Here is a 25,285-nt window from a genome sequence, read left to right on the forward strand (position 1 = left end):
AGACAGCATGATTGTATAAGCTATGCTTCCTTTGGAGACCCAGCTTAACAGGTCTTGTGATAATAAATAAATCTTTTCTACCTGGCACACTTCTGTAGTGTGTACTTTAAAATACAAAATAAAAGATATATTTGCACTTGGTGGTGTTGACACACAAGGAGTAATTTTTATGCCAGAGTGCAAGTTGTATGCTGCTGTTGCCTCTGGGAACAGTGCTGCAGAGGCAGTTGCCTCTTCAGAATTTCTCGAAGTGATACCTTTTATCTAAACAACTTTTTAAAGTGAAAAATATAAAAACTTTTGTTAAATCACTGGAGCTTTTTAAGCCCTGCTTTGGAATTCTGCACCGATCTAATTCCAAGTCGCCTGTTCTAGGACTTGAAGTACCCAACAGCTGTTTCACTCCTGACTGCAGTCCTGCTTTCAGTTTGCAGTTGTGCTTAAGCAAACAATGAGCCACTACTAAGCAGCCGTATGTGCAAGGGCTTGAATATGGTGGAGGAAGCTGCTGCTTGGTTATGTCCCCCATCTGACTCTTGGTGAACTAGAAGGGAGTTCTCATGAATATTTCTTTTCCACCTGTTCTCATAAATCTGTTTTTTCCTTAAGTACTTGAGTTCTGAAGTGCTTGAGAAATTAGCCACCAGATATTAAGCTTCTGATCAACAGTCGGCATGGACTGCCTTAACACTTGTGCAAAAACCCCATAACTGTACCTTAAATTCCATGTTCGACTTTATTGGATGTGCTTTATTTCTTAATGCTGGTACTTTGTCCAGTCTGAATATAAAAATTACTGTATGCGTAGGTCCTTGTACGGTGGGCAGTGGTATCTGTGTTGTGGGCAAAATTATAAAGAATTAGGTTTGAGGTGTCTAAGGTAATAAGTGAGATGGGGCAGAGAGTTTACCTTCTGTGTTTTATACAGACCTGACCATGTTGTGATTACTCAGCACTTAATCTTCGGTGGTTGCTGGTGAGAAAGGCAGTGTTTCAGCAGTGTGGGCAAGGAAGTAAATAAATTATATAGTTAAGTGGTGTACTTAACACTGTGACTAACGTTGCAATTAGCTTCGCTTTTCAGATAGTGAGGCCAGATGCTTCACGCTAAGGGTGATTTGCAGTAAACCTGTACAAATACTGAGATGTCCTGAGCAGAGGATGTAAACCAGGTAGGATTATTAGTTTCAGAAATATCTGCTGGTATCAGCTGTATGTAGACGATGGTTCTAAACAGGCCCCCTCTAACCCGCCCAGGGGACCAGCGCAGTTGCTAAGGCTTGAGCAGGCTCTGGCCAGGCTCCAGGCTAGTAAGGTGGATGCAACTCAGTGCTCAACAGTTGATTTAATGTCAGGCTGGTGTAGAAAAACAACTGTAAAAATAACATTTCTTACTTTTATGGGAAAATTGCATTGTGTCCAAGTGTTGCGCAATTTTCTATGTACTTATCTCAACAGGGTATCATGACAGGAGTACTGTTATTCCTACATTATGGATGCGGAACTGAAGCACAAAGAGACTAAGGCCTGGTATCTCAAAAAATACTGAGGCATCTTAGTCCTGCTGGTTTAAATGGGAGGTGAGGGATCAAATATCACTACAGATCGATGCCTGGTGAAATGCCAGAGATTAGAGAGAGCTTGTGGCTGACCAGGGAATTTAATTCTGCTCTCAAATCCCAGACTAACACTCTTTCTCTGTAGACTGAAGGTTCAGGGTTGTTTGAAAATGGGCTGCCTGGGTCCTTAAAAAATTCTGAAGTGTGCTATTTTTGCCCATTTAAGAAAAAAGTTGATAACTGACTGTTTGCACCATTTTAACCTAATGCAAATCTGTGTGAAGAAATAAAATTTTCAGGCAGAGGGCTTTGGTTTTCCATGTAAAAAAAGGAGGTGGTGGTGCAATGGAGTGGCCAGAATGATCCCTGTACTGCTTCAAGCTTCATTTCTGTCACTGACACAAAGAAACTGTCCTGGAACCTTGGCAGAATCTGGGCAAGCAAATCTACAAGTAAAGTCTTGATTGCCTCTAATTCAGTGCTTGGATGGGGCTGTGTTGCAAAACAGCACAAGCTGTGTCGTAACCATTCCAGGCATCCATAATGACGATGCTCAAATGCTGAGAGGTTCTTACCTGATGTTTTCTATACTGCTTTGTTTTGCCTTGAGAAGACCTTACTTATATATTCATGTGCTGTCTAAATAGCTGTAGCAGACTAATGAATGGGATACTGAAAAACCACGCTGGTAGAAAGGAAACGATCTTTCAGGAGCTAAGGAATGTGATGTTCTACCTGTGGTATCAGAGAATGAGGAATAGGATTGGAGCCAATGGCTGTTCACATCCATCGGCTTTTACATCCATCAGGATATCGGTGTTCTTTATTGAGTCGTGAAAATTACTTCTAGAAGTGTAAAAACAAGATCTTGAAATCTGCTTTTGCTTAGCTGTCCATCATGTAAAAGGAAATTGAAAGGATGAGATCCCAGATGAAGCATGGCTTTTAAATTGCATACATGACATGAAAACCTAATCTTGTTTCAGACAGTGGCAGGATCAGATGGGTAAAATGGATGCCTTGATCTCTCAGACTAAGAAGCAGAAAGGGTTTTTTTCCTTGCTTGCTTCTGTGCAGGGCAACTGGGAGGAGGCAAACGTGTGTGGCTATGACATGGACGCGTTTGTAAGGGAGTGCACAAATCCATAGATAAGCATGCCTAGCCACATGGGTGCATGCAGTCTCACGTATCTGCCCATATCACTTACACATGTACAGCCTTCCTGGCTAATAAGAATTTGAGATTATTTTTTAATAAGCAACTTGGGGTACTTGCTTTGATTGTTGCAGGGTTTGTAATGTGAATCTACTGGAAGCCTCTATCTTATCAATTGATTATTCTATTTTTTTTGATCATGGGATGGTTGCTCATCTTCAGATGCAATTTGTAATCATTAAATAATATCAGCTTTACTCTTTGCTCTTCCTGAAAATAGATTCTCTTTGAAATAGATTGTAGGTGAGGTATGAAGTTCATTCTCAAGCAATCTGATCAACCCCATGGGCCTATAGCCTTGCATTGCTTTTGGCAGATATGTATGGCCCCATAGCATTTTCACAACCATAAATATTTTTGATGGTTACTTGTATTTGTTACCCTTTAGTAAGTTCTGGCCAGTAGTGGTAGCATATCTCTAGATGTACTTGCCTTTAATGCATAAGTGTGAAATATGTACTTGATTTTAAGTTCAAATTGTTAAATAAAATACTTGGATAGCACATTGGGTCTGTAAGCCAGGGAAGAGTTGGGATTTTTTTGAAATCTATTTTTATGTGTTGATACATCCTATGAGAAGTTCTGGGGAGCTGTCCTTTTGAACAAGTTCAGCAAAGTATTTCCTGCATTGAAAGTGGACTGCTGTTGGACTTGGAGTGGGAAGAAAGGGAGAGATGAACTCATGAACTGCCAGTCCCAGGGTTTAGAGCCCTTCCTGGAGCTGCTGGAGAAGGGACTTGAAACAGCACCTTAAGCTGGGCAGAAGTCTCTGGCTTTTTGGTGGTCTTGTGTGGGTGTATAGATGTTCAGGCATCTCTTCCCTTTAAAAACAACCTAGCTCTTGTTCCAATAACGAACAAAGAGAAAAGTAAAAGCTTTGAGGGTTTTTTTTTGTGATAAGCTTGGCTGGCAGATCAATCTGTAAGACTACTGATCTAGCAAAAATGTGCTCTCTGCTCTGAAAAGGTTATGCTCTGTAAAATGCTTGCTTTCTTGCATTTTGAGAATTTAAATTGTGAAATAGTTTTGCCTTACTGTATGTTGTTTGTTTTCTTCCAGTGAAGCCAAAAGGCTGGAATTAGAAAGAAAACTGATGGAATACAAGAAGTCTGATGCATACCTGTAAGCCTATTTAAAAACTTCTCAGAGGTTATTTTAGTTACAAAGACTTAGGTATCATGGAATGTTTTTAGAATGTTATCTTGAAGGGGTTTTTGATAACAAATTTATATTCGTATGTTAAGTGTAATGTAAGATTCATGTCTCCCAAGTTATTGATGAAATAACTTCAGCAGTAACATAACTACCTTATTCTATTAATACGGAAGTGTTACTGTCTTGGTAATAACTAACATGCAGGTTGGTTTTATGCAACTTTTACAAAATCACTGTAGCATAGTTTGTGCTAGAAAGTCCTAGGGTCTTATAAAGTCTGAAAGTTTTAGGAAGTCCTAGAGGATATTCTAGGTTCTGGGCCTGCTTCTTGGATTTTTTCTGCATTATCTGTTTAATGCAAATTATATATACAGTCTGTTTAAAAAAAAAATAAATAAAAATCCAAACCCTAAACAACAAACCAAAGCAAAAAAACCAAACACCAAACAACAACAAAAGAGGGCTAAAGTGTGTCTCATCCAACGTTCTGTTCTTTTCCCCAGATGTGTTTTGTAAAGCTCATAGAGGTGACTTTTTGACTTTTCTGTCTTGGCTCAAGCGACTGAGGGCTAGGTGCAGTAATGGCCAATCCCTTAGGAACTCCTCTTCTGAAAGAGGGCCTTTAGTTTAGAAAAAGGTGTAAATTAAAAAAGTTGCCTGAACAGGTAGGGAAGCATCACATGTACTTTGTTTTTTGTTTTTATTTGATGTTTTTTAATCTAACAGGTTTTGAACTGAAGTTTCTCTGAAAATATTGGCAGCTTGGGGGGATTTAGGTTGCAATTTCACTACTGATTTCAGACCTGTAGGCAGATTGAGACCAAAATATGCTCTTGACTGCCCCTGGTTCACATTTTCCCTTTGTGTGGCTGCCCTGTAATCAGAGAAGAAAATAGGTCAGGCTGAAAGTGAATCTGTTTTTTTGGGTGGGTGAGAACTGGTTTAGCTGGATTACTCTTGGCCTAATTTGCCACGTGACCACATAGCAGGTAGTATTGGCACAAAAAAGAAAGGCTTGGAGTGAGATGCCCCTTTTGGTGGCAGCATGGATTTAGGTTGGCTTAAAGCAGTTGTGAAACTGCAGCGTTAATGTGACAATTTGTATGACTTTCAGAGCACGTTCTTCTAAATGCAATTTTCATTTTGATTTAATGTGATTTAAGTGACTAAAACATAATCCATTTAAAACAAATTTACAAGCGTTTTTTAATAGACTTATCCTTTTGAACACCCAAACCCCTGTTTAAATCTGAAGTTATATAGCAGACATCCTGTCAGTTGTATAATGTAGCTTTGGACAGTTGTGCAGAAGAATGTGTCTACTCCTTTTTTGGGGGGCTGGGGGGGCAACTCCTATGTAAGTGTTAGTATGTCTGTGTCTGAGGAAAAGTGATTGCAATAGATGCATTTGTTTTATTTTCATACCCTAAGTACAGTTTCTTTTTCCCCTGTAGAATGAAACTAAAATACATGAAGCTGAAAAAATACCTGAAAGAAATAGATGAACGACAAAAAGGAGCTCTACTGCGAAACCAGGCCTTTCTAAAGGAATTCGACCAATTTGAAGCTCATATGAAAACTTCAAGTTCAGAGATGATTCAGAAGATGGAAGTAACTTTCTATAAGACTTAATACGTTAGTGTTTACTGTTATTACAGGGTTGCTAAATTGGCTTTGTCTGAGTATTATGCACATGAAGACTTCAGATATTAGTGAAACCTCATTATATGTTTTGGAGTGCTTAAAGTGGTAGTGTTTGGGAATTTGAAATGAACCCAAACTCTGCTAATATATGATGTAATAGACCCTACTGTAGCTGCAGGGGTAGTCAGCGACACTTCACAGAACTCTACATTTGGTCCACAGTAAAGTGCCCTGTGCTTCTGAGTCTCTTGGAAGCAAGGGATAGCTGAGATCAAAAAATGTGGAAATGGATCATGTGTTTGGGGTGTTAGTGATAAGATAATAAACCAGTGATATCTAGGTTAGGACAAAAAGGCGGCTTGAGTTGTAAAATGTTCATAGAGACTTTGTTATAAACCAGTATTTCAGTAAGGCTTTTATTACTTAAAAGTACCCACAAGTGATTTCAGAACATATTTTTCATGTTGCTGGTGTGAACACCCTAAATAGCCATAGTTAGTCGTGCCCCTGCTTATTGCTCCATCTTCATCAGCAGAGGAAGCGTAAGAGTAAATAACTTCTGTTACAACAGATTATTGCATTTGAACTATCGGGTCTAAATCTGAGCTCAAATGAGGTCACAGTTCTATTACTAAGCAATCAACTCGCAATACTTGAACAGTGCTAAGAGAAAAAAAACCTACTTCCTCCAGTATCCTATTGCATCACTCCTAACTTTGCTGTTGGTAATGTTTTTGCATGTACTCAGAGAGGCTTGATTGATCTGCCTTCAGAGTTGGGGAAGTTGTGAACTTTCTTTCTGGGCTAGTAAAGCCAAGCCCAAGGAGTGTTTCATTACCTTGTATGCTTGAGCTGTGTGTCATAACTGACATGGTAGGAGTGTGGTAGTACCAAATAACCACTTTTAAAAGAGCCAATACCCCATAGAATATACTTCTTGTTGTCGTCTTTGTAGCATCTTTGTTATCAAAGATGACCGCAAACATGCTGCTCTTCCTCATAGCCTTGACTGGTGTCAGCTCAAAGGTCTACATTTGCAAAAGGGGTCTTATTACTGACTTCACTGAATGTCATCAGTTTGAGAGCTTGTGCTGGGATGAATTAGCCTTACAGAAGAGGCTGTTGAACCATACCTGTTCTGGTTTTAAAGGATTAATTTCTTAAAAATTACCACAACAGGTAGAAAACATGCATGGTCACTACATTTTAAAAGAAAGAATAAAAGCTCTCGTGAGGACAAATGAAAGTGACCATTCAACAACTACGTTAACCATCCTCTGCTATTTGTTCTGCCTGTTTCTGTTGTTTTGGTCTGTAATTCTCATTGTGGAAACAGTTGTCAAAAATCAGCTTGACTCTGCAGTGTTTTCCTTCTGGAGAAAAGTATTTGTCTTCTGGCAAGCCCCTACTAGAATATCTCTCCCTGTGATGATTAGAACTGATAACTCAATGGGGATTTCTGTACCTCCAGTAAGTAGTCAATCTACCTTAATATCTTAAAATAGTATGGGAGAAAAAAGTTGTGGAAGTAAAAAAAAAAAAATTTATAATAGTTCCCTTTCTGTTGAGATAAAAAGATCAGTTACCACTAGGCCTGAAATGCTGTGATTTTTTTTTTTTCCCCATGCTGAAGTAAAATTTGATGATTCTCTTAATTTTTCAGCCTTTCAGACCCTCATTTGCAAATGTGAACAGACTTTTTGCTTTTCCTGTTTAGCCCTATTGGGGTAAATGGCTTCAGTCTTTTCCTTATGGTTATGTATCAGTAATGCTATTTGTAGGTTTAAGAGTTGCATTTGTATTGCTTTTTTTATAATTAGTGCAGAAATAAGATGAAACTCATACTAGTAAATAGATTCTTAAATCCATATTTAAGGTTATAAAATAGGATTTTTTTATCATAACTCATGACTGAAGTACTTTCAGTTTAATAGGCTACTATAAGAAAAAGCCACGCTTTGAGGATTTTTGAATCATATTATTAATATGTTGTCTTGCTCTTCACTGAAGAACAATTTGGGATGTTGCAAAATGATATCGTTTGGTAATGATCTCAGATGTACTCGTGCCACTAATACATGGAGTCAGATTTTGGGGGAGGTAAAATCTGGGAAGGAAATGTGTTTATATCTGTTTTCCAAGAGCAGTAGCATTCTTCAGAAATACTTGGCAGGGGCTATTTCTGTCCCTCTGCCACTCCCGTTTTTAACTTGCTGGAAGAAAGGAGGGAAGGAGACAAATTAGTTGAGGCATTTTAAGCCCCTGTGATGTGGTACTGACACAACACTTTTGTGTGGCTGTCTAGAACTCAGTTGTGATTGTTTTTTATTTCTCTGAAATGCAGTTTGAATTAAAACAGGAACAGTGTTCTACAGAGCGTACTGTTCACCCCTCTCTCTTCTGTTCAGGGGCACACAGAGCTTGTTCTGAGACAGTAAAACTTAGACTGAGGTCCTCTTAAAAGGAGGTGTCTAAAAAGCCAGGGTCCAGTTTCCAGAAAACGTGAACTTGCAGCAGCACCCTTGGGTGACAGTGGTACAGGACTGAAAGAAAAATGTGGGGTAGCTGAGGTGCTTAGATGCAGCAAGTGTATGAAAAGAAGTACGTAAGTACTTCTGAAAAAAGCTAAGAGGAGGAAAGAATCAGACTGCAACATAAAAACAGGGGGAGCAGAAGGGGAAAAAGCATAAAATGATGTAGAAGTTTGAAAACAAACAAGCAAACCTTACTGTAAAATTTTTTAGGCAACTTTTCTCTTAATATGCTCTGGAAACACTGCACTAGGAAGTGTTTTTAGAGCTTAGCCTGAAATAGGGATGTAGAAGCGGTAATGGTTTTTGGGTTTTGTTTTTGTTTTTTTTTCCTACTGTCTGGTTTGGCTTTCACTAGCTGCATCACAGTAAACTGCACAGTATGCAGTTCTTATGTTAGAAAAGTTCCTTTCTTTCAGCAGATAAATATATGACCTGAAGTGTGAGCCTTTGTCCTTTCTAAAAATCTTTGGTCCTTTTAACTATGGATGTAATGTTAATGCAGTGTCTAGTCCTTTTTGAATCCTCATAAGTCTTTTGTCAAATCAGTATTATGTGACAACAAGCCCTATAGAGTAATTTTCTACTGTGGCTAAAAAAAAAAAAAAAAAAAAAAGAAAAAAAACAACAACCCTAAACTTCATTGTTTTAAAATTAGTTGTCTTTGATTTCACTGAAGATCTCCTTGCTTTTTTTTATTAAGAACAACAACAACAACTAGCTGGCCTCAGACAACTCTCCCCATGTTTGCTGTAACTTGCAACGTATTAACCCTGCATTCCCTTGTTCATATGAGAGTAAACAGTCCCAATCTCTGCTTTTCTCTGCTCATGTGGAAGATTTTTATGTATGGGATTTGAGATGGGGTGATGAGGCCGGTTTGTGTTGATGAATGCTCCCTCTGAAAGGCTAGTAGGTTTGCAGGTCCGTTCCCTATTTGGGAGGTGCTGTCCTTGACTTCAGCGTACAGAGCGGTTGATTTGGGGGGGTGTTAGCTGATCTCCCTGCCTTTGGAAGTAAGGAAGCTCTCTGGAAAAGATGCAGCTATCTCTTTTGGTGGCAATTGATTTCCACTCTAATAAACCAACGGGCTTGCTAACATCCCATGGTTGCATACCCGTGTTAATAAATACCTCGCACAAGTATAGCCCAGCTAGTGCCTGGTAATTCTTTTAAGCCTATTGGGTCTGGTGACATTCACAGAGCATCTTTTCCTTGCTTCAGCTTAGTAACATACAGCTAAGAGACTGTCCCTGGGGGTGTGTGTGTGATTTTTGCCCCCCCTTTCTTGTTTTTTTCCTTTTTTAATTTTTTTTTTCATTTTTATTTAAAGCAGAGCAGGACTGGGGGTATGTTGTGATGCTAGGTTTCCCCTGTTGTTTTTAAGGATTATTTTTTTTCTGAGCAACCCTAACGCATGCCAGTTTGACTAGTGGTAGGTTGTTACACTGGTGTGAGTCAGTTGTGCCACGGTTGATCTGCATGCAGGGTTTTCGTTCATTGCTTCCATTTTGATGTTTCTACGCCATCCATTTTATTTTTGCCCAGTTAGACTTATTTTTTTCTGAGCTGTCGAACAAAGCACAGATTACACATCCCCTATGCTACCGTTATGGAAAGCCCCCTTGTTGTGGATTGCATAAGAATTATGGAGCATGTAATCATTTAATCTATCATGGAAGTACACAGAAAGAAATTATTACTATTTTCTCTTTTTTTTTCAGAGAGAGAGAATGCCCTTTAGGGGTGCTTTATCATAACTATGTCCACAGTTTATTATATGGCTATAGCTGACAAAACTTCTTTTGTTTCTGAAAGATTCACTTTTTTTCCCTGTGTGTGTCTGCAGTTTGTTTAGTAATTTTTGGGAGTATAAGTACATTCACTTAATAGTTCAGGAAAATCCAGTAGTTACATTTGAGTTTATTTTAAGCATCTTTAATTCTCATGTGGTTAGTTTTTTGTTTCTTAAAATTTCATGTTTACAATTTTACGAACAGCTTCTATTACCTGGGAAATAGCAGACTTGCTGAATGTACCATTGGAGTGAAGTGCAGAGCTGGTTAAGTTAATTGTTTTAAAGATTTATTTTCATGCATATTACCTGATGCAGAATAGGTATTGAAGTGCTTTCATTCAGGGCCGATGTAACTTGTTATTGGGGTTTACAATTACTAACAAACAGGATTAATTATAGGTGCTGCATGTGCTTGGCTTTTAAGCAGTAGTCCTCCTATGAATGCATTACATTTGGTCAATTAAACAATGTAGTGGAGGTGAAGACGGTTTATGCAGTTGTTTGTTAGTAACACTACAGCAAGTTACCTTTCATGCTGGGTTGCTCTTTGTAACATCTGCCATATATTTTTCCTTATAATAGCTCAATGAGTTGTGAGATGATGTATGTAAAACAAATTCTAAAGCTCATTTCATCCCAAAGCCGCAGAGTCATTGTCTGGTTACAGCAGAAATAATTTGGCATTACAAATACTAGTTGGGATGAAATAAATTTGAGTCAACAAGTTACTACTATTTTGTAGGATTCTAAATTATGTGAATGAATAAATGTGTATTAAAAACCTGCAGAAGATTGTGTACAGGCCATGTCACTTGTTCAGGGGGCTGGAAAAATTAGGAGAAAATGGGATCTCTGGCTCTTCAAATATAGTCCAAGTAAAAAATGCTGCTCGGACATTACATTTAAAAGTGCACAATTTGCAAAGTAATATTTGTTGAGTTGTGGTTTGGGTTTTTTGGCCTTCAGTTTTACGTAATGGATTTGTTCACATTTAGGAATGGTATGGAAGAGAAATTAAAAGCGTGTTATCACTTCAGGAGGGTAACTTGTCAGCAGAAGTTGACATGGAAGAATACAACGAGCAGGTAATGTGAAAGAAGTGGGGGGAAGCGTGTTTTATTACATTGATGTGCTTTCCTCTCAGCTGCTGCATGAAGAGGCAGGCATTGCTAAGCAGTCTTTGCATGGGGATTTTTGTTGTGGCATTTGTAGTGTGAAATATTGTTTAGTACCTGAGTGAAGTAGAATAACCTGGGTAAAAAGTGCAATTATTTCAACCAAAGAACTAGAATTATAAAAGGGGGGAGAACTCTACCTGTTTATATTCATCTTCTTGTTGGTTTTTATAATTCCTATGCCGAATAGTGTGAAAATGGTCTTGACTGAGGAGGAAGTATTCTTAATGAATGATATTTTTAAAAATGCAGCAGTCAATTCATATGGTATATTTATAATTTTGTGCGTTTTGACCTTTTCTCAGAGGAAGCAAAAAGAGATTGCATATCTAAGTAACAGACAAAAAGACTGACAAGGAATACTTAAATATATTCTGCTATATATCTGCAGTAATGCAGGCTTCTAATCCCTCCTCCTATCTCCATATAAATGATACAGTTCAAGACCATAGCTGTTTTCTTCACTAAAAGCAGTAAAGCTCTTTTAGATGAAATGTCTAAAAACATCTTGTAATAACTTGGAGCATGCTGGCAAGAGTAGTCACTTGTGACTATGTGTGAAACCCCCTCAGCTAGTCGATATTGTAATAAGCAAAAACGGTAGCATCACTCCATTATTCAGAAAAGCCAACAGCATGCTTGTCCCTTAGGCTACAGCATTCATTAAGAAAAGCTTACTGGGCTGAAAGCTGGAAACAGATGATAACGGGATATGATTTTCATATTTAATGCATTCCTTGGAAGAGTATGTGTGCTGCAGATTGATAGAAGAATCAACTGCTACTTTACTAAAAGACTTTCTAGTTTGCCCTATAGCTACCGATGGAATCATTCAGCCAAGAAATTAACTTTTTCTCCTTTTACCTGCTTTATATATCTGCTAAGCAGGCTGCCTGGCTGCCAGGCTGCCAGTAAATGTTATTATGCAGTTAAATGTTTGGTATTTAAGACTCTTATCAGAAAAGAAACAGAGGCCACACTATTTTGTTTTTATAGTAGGAGGAAGGTTTTCAGTTTTCTTTCTTCAGTGCATTAGCAGTCGTTAATCTGAGTTTATAGGAAGTTTTCCCCATAGATTAAAAAGTTAAAAACCTTGAATTTAGAGCATTCTTTAAACTGTAATATACAAAGCAATGAACCCGAGCAACCTTGACCTATATAAGCAGGCCTCCAGCAGTTTGCGAATTACGTTTTTAATTCAGACGTACGTGAAAAGGTAAGTTGATTTTTGAATGCTAGATTCTTCAATTAAAAGCAGTCAGAGTAGGAGACATGATTTCTAACCTATGGAAAAGTTTACATAAGTGCTAGAACATCAAAGGCTTGTGGTGTGACTTAGATTTTTAAAAACTGTTAGCAGGTTTTGGACAGTACAAGAACTTGGTGCGTACCCAAATGTCACTTTATGTTGAATTACAGTTAATAGCTTGACTGCAGACTCTTTCATCCCGTCGCCTTCTTTCTTCTTCCCATCTCCCTCCTTAAATACAAAGGCAACTTCAACTAAATTGTGCATCCTTTTGCCTTGTCTGTGTGCTGTGTCTCAGATCTTACTCTGTAGCTCTGTTTTTTTTCCCAGACTGATTGTCCCTGTTTCCCACCACCTTCACCTCACTTTAAAATCTGCTTATTCTTACGTCCAAAATAAGGGAGTTTGTTCTAAGTGATGTGGCACAGAGTCAGTCATAGCAAGCACATGTGGTTAGCAGGTGGTATATCCAGGATGCAGATCAACACAGCTAGGAACTGGTTTTATTTACCAGCACTGGTATCGTCATGGTTTCCCTCAGGAGTGGTCATGTGCTAACCTTGTCAGTGATGCGTTTTAGAGACCAATAAGGACAATCACAGAACCAATCTTCTAGAGGGATGGTCAGTATCCCATCCCCTAAAACACCAGTGTGAATATCTGGTACTTCTCTGAGCTGTGGGATATGCACCCTCTTGGACTCTCAATTTTTATGGAGTTCTTCAGTTCAGAAATCATATACCCAAATGGTGTTTGTCTAGAAACCCATGATTCTCCATGGAAAGGACTTGAGCACTAGTCTTTTGAAGCCCAGTGTAATGGCAATCCGGTGTTGGAAGTTGGAGGAGAGGTCCTGTACTGAAGAGGTCCTTCTCAGCTGGCAGAGCTGTGTAACCTGGGCATCTGACACCTTTGTGCCATGAAGTCTGGCTTCTTCAATTTCGAAGCACTTTCTTGAAGTCTTTCAAAGATTTTGGCTTGCGCATCTTGGCGGAGCCGTGTCTGTTGGACGTAGGGCACAGGGCACCTCCCAGGGACACCTGTGGGTGGCAGAGCATCCTTCCCCTAGAAAGGGGGTGTCCCCAGGTGAGAGTAACGCCTGGCGCCTGGAAGAGACAAGTCTCTGGCTCATCTTCACCTCCCTAGCTTTCACATGGTCATCTACTGTTGGAGGAGACAGGCCGTTTTAAGTCCTAATGGAAGGGATTTTTTTCTTATCTTTGTTCCTTCAAAACACTTTAATGATAATAAAAAAAGATTGTATTTGTTACTGGAGGAAGAAGTGGGGAGCCTGCACTCCACAATCAAAAAGAGGATTGTAAGGGTGCTTAGTGCAGAGACTTCATTTAACTGCCAGCTGGAGTGACATGAAGTTCAGTAATTTTGTTGCCTGTTCTAGGTAATTCATCTACATGTTTTTACTGTTCTGGTTTGGTGGCAAAACCAGTACATAGACCAATGTTATCCATCATATTTTTGCTTTGAGAATGCAAAGGTGGTGAAGAGATCCCCAGCCCCGCAATCAGAGAAGAGCTTGTTAGAGATGTGCGTCTGCTATGACTCTGCCAAGCACTTGTACCTGTTTGAATTGCATTTGTTTTGGAACACTACATCCAGGAGCTGCTAAATCCATAAAGTACTTGCTAGATGCATTTTAAAGCAGCAAATCCAAGACCCGAAAAGTAATTAGGAGGAACCCGAGAGCAGTGGTGATAGAATAAGCTGTGAAATTAATCTGAGTAGCAAACCTTTACTTCTTCTTAAAATAACTTCATGGCTTTTTGTTCTGCTTCTTGTTATGTGCAATTTGAGCTTTTTTAATGAAACTTGGTCACAGACTAGACAAGATGCCTTTGTTTCCTTTAAGCTGGGCTTGGCAGCTGACTTTGTATGGTAGGAAGAGGTCAGGCAATGAAAGAGAGGAGAGAGGAGTGGAGGTGACTGTAAATTGTCCTGCTGTGATTTGGGGCTGAAAAGTAAGCCCTGCTTAGTATGAACAATGGTATTACGATAGCTAATTTTGGCTTTGCATAAACTGGCGGTGACCTTTTAGTAGTAGTGGTGGCAGTAGCCACTCCTCCTAAATTGTTCTGATTGAGTAGGTTTACAAAGAAAAAAAGACAAGTATTAAAACACTGGCATTTAGAAGCAGAGTGGTTATACTGTTGGAACTATTTTTATGCAAGTTCAACAGTTCTTGAAGGAAAGTGCCATTTAAAATGTTTCTGCTTAGCGCCCGAAGTTGCCTTGTGTAAAATGCGATTTCATCTATGTGGTATTAGCCGAGTAGTCTACCTCTTTGGTGTGATTTAACAGACAGGAAGGAGCAGAAGAAAGATAATGAATACAGTGATTTTTGCCTCATTCTTATTTGCTTTGTTGACATGCTGTGAGCAAAGCTGGATATAGACAAGTAAGCAATGGCAGATGTGTGTTTCAGACTCTCTGGGGACCCTTCCTCATCCTGTTGCCTTCTAGAGAAGACCATGAGAAGAGCGGCAGGAGGAGGCTGATCAGAGCAGCTGCTGTGGGTGGCTCCAGAAAGGCCAGCTGTGCCATGGGCACTGCAACGGGGTCCTAATGGGCATGTCTTGGCTTCGAGATGCTGCGGTACCTAAATCACAGGCTACCCGCGGCTGTACAGAGTCATGCACAAGTAGAGCACAATGGTTCCTCTAGAGTCAGTAACTTCAAGGTATTTTCAGTGACTTTGGGTAGCTCTAAATGTTGTGCTTTGGTCCAGGGTCTTAAAAGCCTTTGCAGGAATCTAATCTTAAAGGCTTGCCTGTTTGTAAAAACCAATTACGGTTTAGATTAATTTGAGTCCTTCATGTATTTCAGTCCCTTTTAGTCGGGTTGGGGGTGCAGTGTGCTTTTGCCACCGGTTGCTTTGGCTCACAGAGCTCCAGTTGAGGTCCAGGCCTTCATTTTCACAGTAGAATGCAAAAAATATGTGCCAAGTGTTTGTGTAATAATACTACTACTACTATAGAAAATACCTGAATTCTGTGACATTTCTCTCTCCAGAAACCAACATGCCATCCCCTAGAAGCTCAATTTGCAATGCACTGCCTGTTTGTTTCCTTAAGCCATCTCCCACCTGTGTTTTTCAGATGCTGTGGGTTGGACGACAGGCAGGAATCAGCACCAAGACAGCCATGCCAAGAGGACTATATCATCCAGCAACAGTATTTATGGGCTGCCACACATCAGCCGTCTCCGCTGGAGGAGGTTTGGGCACATGGCAGAAACCCCCACAGCCCACAGAGAGCCACTCAGCACCCGACCCGCCTTCATGCTCTCCATCACTTGAAGGACTCGGTCCAGAGAGCAGAAGCTCTGATTTAGAGAGTGATGCATCAGTGGAGGGAGCAGCGAAACACAGGGACCTGGCTGCCAGTGAAGAAGACTCTGAGCAACTCTTCTCCTCAACATCTGATCCCAAACCAGCTACCCCTGAGGAGGAACAGCCGCAGGGAAGCATCCCAGGTACGTTGGGACACGTGCCTGTCTGCCTCTGCCTGGTGCTGGGGCGTGCTCATCTCAACCAGAGTGATGCTCACGGCTGCTGGTTTCCCCTACGCCTATTGCACTGTGGTTGAAGCATGGTGGCACTCTTCCCCACCCCCCCACCCACCTTTTTTTTCTTTTGACTCTGTTTCCTCCCAGGCCACTCATCTGGACAGGCAAGGGCTTGCTAGGGGGCTGATCCTGTTCAGGTTCCCTATTAGAAAGTGAAGATTTCTTCACTGCTGTGCCCACAGTTGTCTTGAAGTAGTCTGAGCCTCGTTTTAAGAGGTTTAATATGAACCTACTTCACTGGAAGAGTATGTAACTTCTGTTTCAGGCTGATTTCCTTCTCCCTTGTGCTTGTGCACAATAGTTCATCCATTTCCAAAAACAGGATTTGGCAATGGAGACTGAGGATCAGTATGTCCCCATATGTGGCTGGATTAACTCCTACTTGGTGGTGGTTCTCTGCCTTGTTCTGGACTTTCCTGAGAAAGGTGGTGCAGACCCTCCCAGCTGAGATGCTCTTGCTCTGGGATGAGATGTGCTGCCCTCGAAGGCTGCATTCCAACTTCTCATTCCTTCCCCCCACCCCCATCTTGGCAAAATATATTATCTCCCGTTTTACTGGCTTGGTCGGTTACTTTGAAGTAAACTAATAGACTTGGTTTTGAAGTCACAGTGACAAAGATTTGTCGCTAAGTAACAGTTTATTCCTTTTCTAAGACCTTGCAGAAATACTCTCCCCAAACCTTGCCAGTTAACATCGCAATTTTCAACTTAAACTAGTTTTCCAAGTCCCACAACAATTGCTAAAATGGAGCTATTTATAATGGAAACTGGTGGCAACCCTAGTGATGCAGAGACTCCTGATCTCCTGTAACGATTGTGGGTTTCTTTATAGAGGAAAGCTGGCATCCCCATCAGATGCTCTTCTGTACTCCTTCTTGGGGTTTTTCTGGCATCCTCTTTCTTGAGGTTTTTTTTCCATTCCTTTTTCTTTCTCTAAGGAATTTATTTGCCTCTAATTTTCTTTCATCTGATGTATTTGCCATTTCTCTGTTTTAATGAAAGCTTGTCCTTACTGGTGCTGGAAGGAGACCAGTCCAGCCTGGCTTACATTAGCCCTGGGCTCTGCCTGCAGCTCTGCAGAATGACGGTTCCTCCCCGGGGGAGAAGGCTGAGGTGGCCAGCATCATGTCTGGGAAAGAAATACCCATTTAATTTCTGGAATGCAGTATCTCTGCCTTCAGAGAAACTGTACAGTTGGGTTCAAAATCAAAATGAGCTTTTTGTCAAACAGTGCAGTAATCACCTCAGACCACCCGGGGGGCTTTTTATGTCTGTCTGCTGCCAAATGCGTGTTGCGAAGTGAACAGGCTAATGCGGTCCAGGTTTGAATGTGTGGAGGGGACTGGCTTGTTCCAGCTCTCCTAAGCTTGACCTTCCATGCTGCAAATGATGGGAGCTGATGAAGACGCTTGGCTGTGCCATACCAGGAGCGAGCACGCACTGGGCTCTGCTGCCGGCTCGGTGCAGAGCAGCAACTGCCAGACTCTCCTGCTGCTCCCTGGCCACTGCTCGGCAGCAACAGCACAAAAATGTAGGAGGGAACAAATCCCGTTTCCCCCAGGTTAATGAAGCAAGAAAATGGCCCCTTCCCCACCCCCACCCCCAAAACTGGGGGGAAAAAAAAACCTCCAGTTCCTCTCCATCCTCATTTCTCAGCAGGTGAAGGAGTGACGTTCCTGTTGCACATACTTGCTTCACAAATTTGGAAACAAGGCTAAGAGAGCCCATTCTGGCACAAGCTACTGTTTGGCATAAACCTTAAGTGATTCAGTTCCAGTGAAACTCCATGACCAAGACATGCAGAAATGCTGGGTGCTGTAGTGTTAGCAGGTGTGTGAATGCTGGTTAATTTAAACCCATGGTGAATTTTGTGGAAAACTGGGAATTTCTGTAGCAATACTAATTTGTTACAGCACTAACTGGTCCATTAACTTTTGGCATTGTATAAAAAGATAAATAGCATGTATCTGTCATCTTAGAAGCATGATTCAGCCCCATACTCTCCTCTTTTAGAGAAGGCAATTAACGTGCAGAGTTTAAAAGCCTCCAGGCATGTATTTCTTCTGCAAGGTTTAAAAAAAAAAAGTGTATGATAGTAGCCTCTTCAGGTGCAGTTTTTTCCCAAAGAAAAGCTTTTTTCCAGCTTTTCCGTTTCATCATGCCTCCAGAGATGATTTAGTGAAGTAGTTGGTCTTCATGCCGGTGATGGTTTTTGAGGAGTGCCAGATTTGTCTCCCACCTGCCGGGAGCTGCAAACCCTGTCGTGACTGTGGAGGCTGGAGCCTCCCCAGACTCCCCCTTGCGAGAGGAGCGCAGAAGGACACGGGGCCGTGGGCAGGGAAACCCAAAGTGAAGGGAAAACAGAGGGATGCTCGTTCATGCCTGTTAAGTGAAAGAGGTGAACAAACAGTGTAGGTAATCTTATTTTCATTCCCTATGCTACAATGTACTCCTTGGTAATTTTTTTTTTAACAGGACCAAAGCCTTGCCTGAGTAACTGGTGGACTTGTAAGGAAGCAAGCTGGAAGAGCAGCATTGAGCTCCCAGGCCCTGCAAGTGCTGAGGAGGTGATGCCGAGCACTCCCAGTGTGCCACAGGGAATGTCCTCACCAGTGGCCAGCTGGGAGCGGGGCACGGATGCCAGTGCTGTGCAGGGCTCTCTGCTGCAACCACCAAACCCTCCTGCAGCACAGGAGGAGCCCTTGGTCAGCTCAGCACCAGACAGGTATGTCCTTATGTATTTTCTCTCTCCTGGTACTCATTTGTTAGTGTATGCCCTGGAGGCCATTTTCACAGCTTGGCTGATGCTTGGCACTAAAGCTCATATACAAGTGGGCAGGCTTCTTACTTATTTAGTATCTCGCTACCTCTGTGCTAGTGGTTAGATGGCTTCAGGTAACTCATTCAGGTGAGACTTGGAGAAGGTAATTTATGTTTTTATTAAAATGCAATAGACATTCTTTAAATGTAAGTAAATCTTATTTCAACAAGTTTAATAGTACCTATAACTTACGAAACAGCATATTTTGCGTGGATTAAAATTTCCAGTTGGATAAATTTCTTGAGCTTTTTATCTGGAAATACCAGAGAGAGGAAAGTGCAACACAGTGATGCACAGCTTGTCCTTTGCAACCATACAAAAGTAATGGAGTTTTACTGCCAACAACTGCAATACTGGAGTGTCAGCTGTAATATCAATCACAGCTGAATTTTCAGCCTTGCAATGCCCTCATAAGACAGGGAAGCACATCTAAATCCCGGGGGGCAATACCCACTACGAGATGGTCCACGGGGTTTGGCCAGGTTGTGTGGGAGGGCTGACTTTGCTCACTTGCTGCCCGTGAACAGCCCCATGCCAACTGCTGTCATCCCTTCCTGGGTCCTCACCTTGTCATGCCCCGTGGCTGCAGGAGCATCTCTCCCACTTTTATCCTGTCTCTCAGTTCTTCTGGAAGTCCATTTGCCACCAGTTCCCTCTGCAGTGCTTCATGCCCACATCCCCCTTCACCCTGGCCATCCTACCACTGCCTGGCCCCACAGTTTTGTGACCTATGACTGCTTGCTGCCTTTCTCCTGCCTGCTGTCCCTTAGTGACATGCTTCTGTTTCCTTGTCCTCTGTATCCTCAACACCCTTCTCCCTCCTCACTGGCATTTTCGTGCCCCCAGTCACAATAGAAATATTGAAAAAAGCCTTTTGTGCAGGCATGTGCTGTATTCCAGTGGGTGCTGCTCCCCTTGGGTCTCCCTACCTTGTGTGGGCATTGTTCACATGCAAAATGTTCCTAGCTGGAGTGGTTAACTAGATACAGGGTGGTTAGGGGGTGGCTGTACGTTGGGGAGAGGGCACATACGAAAGAAACCAGCGTTTCTACCCCTGGAGAGTAAGTACTCTTTTGCTGGTTGTTTTTTAGTTTATTTTTTCTTTTTTTGGTCATTTGCAGCTTTTTAATCTGCTTAACGCATCTATTCTTCCTACATTCATGGTCGCATTGTCTTAGGTACTGATTTCAATATTAGTTTGTATTTTAATAGATGGCAGTTGAGCAGAAACTAGTGGCCATCAATATACACTTCTGTAACTTTATCATTTCACACTTGCATCAGACTGTTGCTTGCTATGGAAACATCATCTAATTTACATCTAAATAGCTTTTACCCAGTTTTTCTTTTGTATAACACCTGTTAATCATAACACTTTGTAGGGAAGTTGCATAGAGTGCCTGCCTTTACTAGAGAAGTCATAGCTGAGCGATGGTAATTTAACCTTTTGTTCTCTCCCCGTCGATGCTAGTGATGCCTCGCTGTTCATGAACTGATGAAAATATTGTGCAATGCTCTTGAAGCCCAGCTAAATTATACGAAAGGTTTCACTGCTCGCATTATCTGCGGAGCACAACTGAAACCAGAATGTGGAGGTTTCCTCTCGCATTATGCCAAGCTGAATACCTCTGTTTCTCAAGGCCATGGAAGTGGGATTGCCACTGTTAGCTGTTTCTGCAGAAAAGATACAAATCTTAATTTGTTTTACCTGAAAATTAAAACGCAGATAAAATTTCAAAACCGGCAGGCATGGAAGATCTCATGGAGGGATAAGTAGCCTTTCCATTGTTGCGCTTATAACCAGGTGGGCTTTCCAAGTCCATCTTTCCAATGCATGTGAAACATAGTGTGCATGCTCAAGTCTTGCAAAATAATTAATGAGCTGAAAATCTTGGGAAAAAATTTCCAAGTTAATTAGTGCATGAATTTAAATTATAGAAATTACACAAACTATGAGAATGCAACTTTTTTTGTTCTGAATATATCATGCCACAGATTCACAAAATGCATAATATCACAGGTCTTGTGATGTCCCTTCAGTCCGTGTGTTTTTCTCCAATGAAATTCCTATGCCGGCTGAAGAAATATGCTGAAATTATGCAAAACTGTGCATATTTATGATTTTAAATTGAGATATCCATAGCTTGGACTTTCCCAATGCAGCAGTGTCGCTGCTGTGGCATCCGAACGAAGTACCATTCCCTTCCCTGTTGTCCTTGGGCCATTCATACGTTTTTGGTGTATTATTTGAAATTAGTACAGGAGATGGAGTTGAAAGGAGCTCTCCTGTGCAGAGACCACAGCTTATTCGAGAGGCAAAACAAAATCATTGTTGCCTGTCAGGAAGTCGCAAGTTTACGTTTTTGGAGAAAATGCCTTTCCCACCTTACTGCAGGGATGTCATTCCCTTTTTTAAAAGTTTTGGGTTTTTCCCCCCCGCAGTAAGTGTTTTGCAGGTTGTATTTTACCTTTGGGTGAGTTCAGCCTAGTTTCAAACTGCCTTCTCCAGCTAGAAGAATGGTTATCATGATAACATTGAGTTGTTAAATAAAGGTGATGTTGCTACGAAAGGTTATTTAGCGTAAGCCTTGCACCTTCCTTGCAGTTCACAGTAGGGTGCTGGAATTTTGCTACCTCAGTTATTAAAAATTATGATTTTTGGCAAATAACTTCTGTGTTTCTGAGCACTGCTGGGTGGGTGCATTGATCAGAGGCTGTAAATACGTGTTTTCAGGCTCATCTTGCCAGCTCAGACCCACATGACAGCCTGGGCTGTGTATTTTCCGTCTTGCAGCCCAGGAGCCCACTGGTCAGTGGGGGCTTGCCTGGCTTGTTTGAGCAGCACCTTAGAAGCACCCAATCTCCCCTCCTGCCAGGTGAAGCCACCCGATAGCTCTGGTCCTCGGCTGCTTGTTGCCAGTCTGAGCTGCTGAACCGGAGGTGAAAGGCTCTGTATCCTCTTACCATTCCTTACAGCACCCGGCCCTTTCTTTAAGGACTTAAACCCGGGGAGTGGCAGTGGGGTGGGGGGGAGAGGATCTCTGAGAATTAGCGCAGAGAAAGATGATGACTATTTTAAGGGCTGTGCTGAGGGGGTGGAAAAAGGCAGAGCTTATGCCTGTGCTGCTTCAGCTGCATTGAAGAGGACTTAGCACAGATGGATTGTGCATTACAAAATGTAACACATAATTCAAGCTGTCAGCTTAATCAGACTGTTTCCAGGAAGCAACCTGTAAAAGAGAAGGACCTCTTGTTTGCTGACCTCTGATCCGTAGCCTGCTGCAGATTGTCATACATTTTGTTTTTCTTTATGTTGGTGTCCCTTCCTTCCCCTTCCCTTTTTATTATTGTATCCCTCTCGAGTGGCACCCTGGAAGGACCACCCAGCGGGAGGAAAACAATGGGAAACGAGCCGGCCGCTAAAATACAGGGTTTGTAAGACTGGGGCAAAAGAAAAAGCACTGTTTAACTGCATATGTGATCTCCCTGGTATTGTTTTGCTTATTAAATGTCTAGGAAACTCGACTAAATGCACAGCAGCTCCCACTTAATTGTTCACTGTTGCCCAACAGTCCAATGGAAAACACAACTTTTGGTACAGCTTAACATGATTGTAAAAATGATGCAAGTTTTTGTGCACAGAGCTTTTCACTTGAGGGAGCATAAGCTAAGGTTAACTGTATAAATATGTCAGCTTCTACATATGGGAAAAAAAAAATTTTTTTAAAATCTGTATTTTGCCTGTGGGGTTCTGCGGGCGCAGGACCAGCTGGGGCATTGCTGGTGGAGACCTGGCCTGGAAAGTCCCCAACAAAGCAGGCAGCCGGCCTGGACCTGAATAGCCATTTACACCTCTGTTCAAGGATTAGCCTGCTGTATTGTTTCAATGTTTAAGTCCTAATTTGCATCATTATAGAGGTGCAGCTTCATCAAAACCCCTCTGAGGTCCCAGTTATGTCCCCATACCTGTAGGTGGTCACCAGATTTATTTCAATTGTGGAGGTGAAGGAATTAAACTGCTCAGTGCAGGGGTAATTTCAATGCAGTGTCTCAGGCCCTGGCTGATTTTTGGATGGTTTGTTTGCTCATGTGCTTTTTTGTCTTCCTACAGAGCTCAAGCAACATGATTTTTGCTGTTGTTTACTTTGAAAAGCTAAAATGAGGGTGTTTATTTTTCCAGCTGGTGTGATGGGAATGCATTGAAAATACCCATCACAGCTCGGGTCTTTTCAAGCCCTGTTTGCTGTCTGTCCGCAGGCACTGCGGGATGCTGGCGGGACTCTCCCGTGCACTGCAGTTGATAGAAGATGTGGTGGTGCGGACGAGCCCCCAGCACCGGGCGCTGTACCAGGGCAAGTGCATGGGGACGATGGGGACAGCGGAGCTGCACAGGTTAGTGCTGTTTCTCTGCGAGCTGCTTCCGCTCTCCACTGCTCTTGCAGGCAGGAACCAGGGAGGCAGGCAGTGCTGCCTATGCCCTAACCCCATCCCCTGTATTCTTGTTTGCTTGCTGCTGTACATCCAGTGTAATGCTTGTAATAATTTTGTTGTTGATTGCTCACATGCTTCTAATTGAATTCAGGTGAGCAATGGCGAGAGGCTGTTACCAAGCAGCTTTGGAGGAGCCTGTTGAGATTTGAGCCGGGGTCCTCGCTCTTGCGGTGACAAATGGCCAGTGCAAAGAACAAGCGGGCTCCTGCAAACAAACGTTGCCAGTTGCCAAGAGGCCTCCCTCCTCTTCTGCTGTTTTAGTGTCATCGGAGAGCTGAAATATGGCACTCAGAATCACATAAGCAAATTACTCCCAACAAATACTCTTTCCTAAATGTAGCACTTTTTGCAGCCTTGTTCTGCACATCCCTTAGGTGAAGTAAATACTTATTTCCAAGAGTGACAGCATCCCCTTAGCTAGTAATGCTGATATGATTTATTGAGATAGACAACAATAACCAGAAAAATAATTTCTTCTTCGAGGTAAAACAGCAAAGAGAATCGCCAAAACCCATGTGTTAACAAAACCGGGTTCACAGAGCCCTCACTGTCCCTCCACAGCACAGGCTCTTAATTACAAGAACTGGGAGAGGCTTTGGAATTTTACTTAAAATTACTTGTCAGCCTCCATAGACTAGGATTCTTCCAAGCACTTGATGGTTAGAGGATTTCTAGGGAATTAAGGGGAAGGGTTGCCAAACCAACCTGGCCCCTGCAGCCTACCGCTAGAGATGGGTTCCTGCGACATGACTGCTTTGGCCATGGCATGGCTGAGGCTGCCTGGCCAAGAAGCAGTTTCACCGAGTGGACATGTGCAGGGTCCTCCCTCCCTGTCAAAAAGCAAAGGTGTGAGATGAAACCTGGCGTTTTCTAAGCACTAGGTTTGAGCTTCCTGTCCTGTTCCACATCTTTTGCAGAGAGCATCACAGATGTTTGTCCGTCTGGGCTGTCCCACTGGTTATCCCATTAGCCAGGAGAAGTGTTACAGATTCTGCCTTCAAACCAATGCTGGTTCTCTGGGCTTTAAATAAACATTGCATGTGATACCTGCTTTATTTTGTAGCTTTTGTAATTGGGCCAGCAGTCTGAAAGAAGACGACCTTGAAGCATGCGAAGCAGTTGTCCTTCATCAGCTTCAGGCTTTATTACAGAGCATGCTGAATGGATGCCTCCTACCTGAGAAGACACTCGACGCTGAAGGTAGAGCGGTGGATGAAAAGCAAACCAGGTATTGCAGACACAAAACTTGCGTGTGGGTGTGATTAACATTCTTTTCTTTCCTCCCCAAGTCTGCTCTGCCTCTCTGGTGCAGAGAAAGCAGACCTGGAGCCAGACCTCTGATTGCACTGGAAAATAAAGATATCCAAGTGCTGATCTTAACGCATCTTTGCAGCAGGCACGCGACTTGAGATGAGAACATTAAGCAAATTAATTTATTTTCTTTTTCATTCACTGACGGTGAATCTTACACCATGGGGCAGCTCTTGGGCCAGGTCCCACCATCTTGCCCAGTCCATAGCATCTCCCACCCCAGGCTGCTCCGGCAGGGAAGGAAACATTAACTTCAGAGACTTCTTAGCCAGTAATTTCTGTGATCGTCAACGCAAGTCTCAGGCACTTAAGGATGGGGAATGTAATTTTGAGAAGCAAATTATTTTTCTGTGAAGCAGAAGATGCATATAGCCTTTAAAAACAATAAACCACAGTTATTCAAAATGGGTTTTTTTCTTTCCTGTGCGTATGCCACAAGGACAAGTGAGAATTGATTTTTTTTTTAAGGTCTCTTTAGTGCAGTAATGAAAACAATTTCCATTCTTTCTTACTTAGCTTCTGTCTAGACCTTCTTCCCTGTTACAGGCTCAGCAATGCTCAAGTGTTAGCAGGATCGGGGCACTTGTGAGCACTGAAGAATGGTCTATTTAACTATACCTGGTTCTCCTTTCGAGGCTGATATGCCTGCAAGCACTAATATGTTGTTGTATTTCCTGAATGGTTTCTTAGGGACAAACACTTGTAGAGTTAATTGGAATTCACTCCTCTGTGGAACTTCATTGGAGCAACTGG

The 25,285-nt window shown here is 41.9% G+C and overlaps 1 protein-coding gene across 7 annotated transcripts in view; it reads left to right on the forward strand.

The window, feature by feature from the left end:
• KIZ (kizuna centrosomal protein) overlaps window positions 1-25,285 on the forward strand; it is a 52,165-nt gene that overhangs the window by 1,846 nt on the left and 25,034 nt on the right. For 2 of the 7 annotated variants that reach the window (XM_075035275.1, XM_075035279.1), the window contains exons 2-8: window positions 3,835-3,897; window positions 5,385-5,541; window positions 10,899-10,988; window positions 15,441-15,816; window positions 18,385-18,634; window positions 22,988-23,122; window positions 24,285-24,449. In XM_075035275.1, coding sequence (XP_074891376.1) covers window positions 3,835-3,897; window positions 5,385-5,541; window positions 10,899-10,988; window positions 15,441-15,816; window positions 18,385-18,634; window positions 22,988-23,122; window positions 24,285-24,449 — 1,236 coding nt within the window. The other 5 variants (XM_075035276.1, XM_075035278.1, XM_075035280.1 and 2 more) reach the window with 5 other exon arrangements.

This window comes from Buteo buteo, chromosome 9 (assembly GCF_964188355.1).
Source record: "Buteo buteo chromosome 9, bButBut1.hap1.1, whole genome shotgun sequence".
NCBI lineage: Eukaryota > Metazoa > Chordata > Aves > Accipitriformes > Accipitridae > Buteo > Buteo buteo.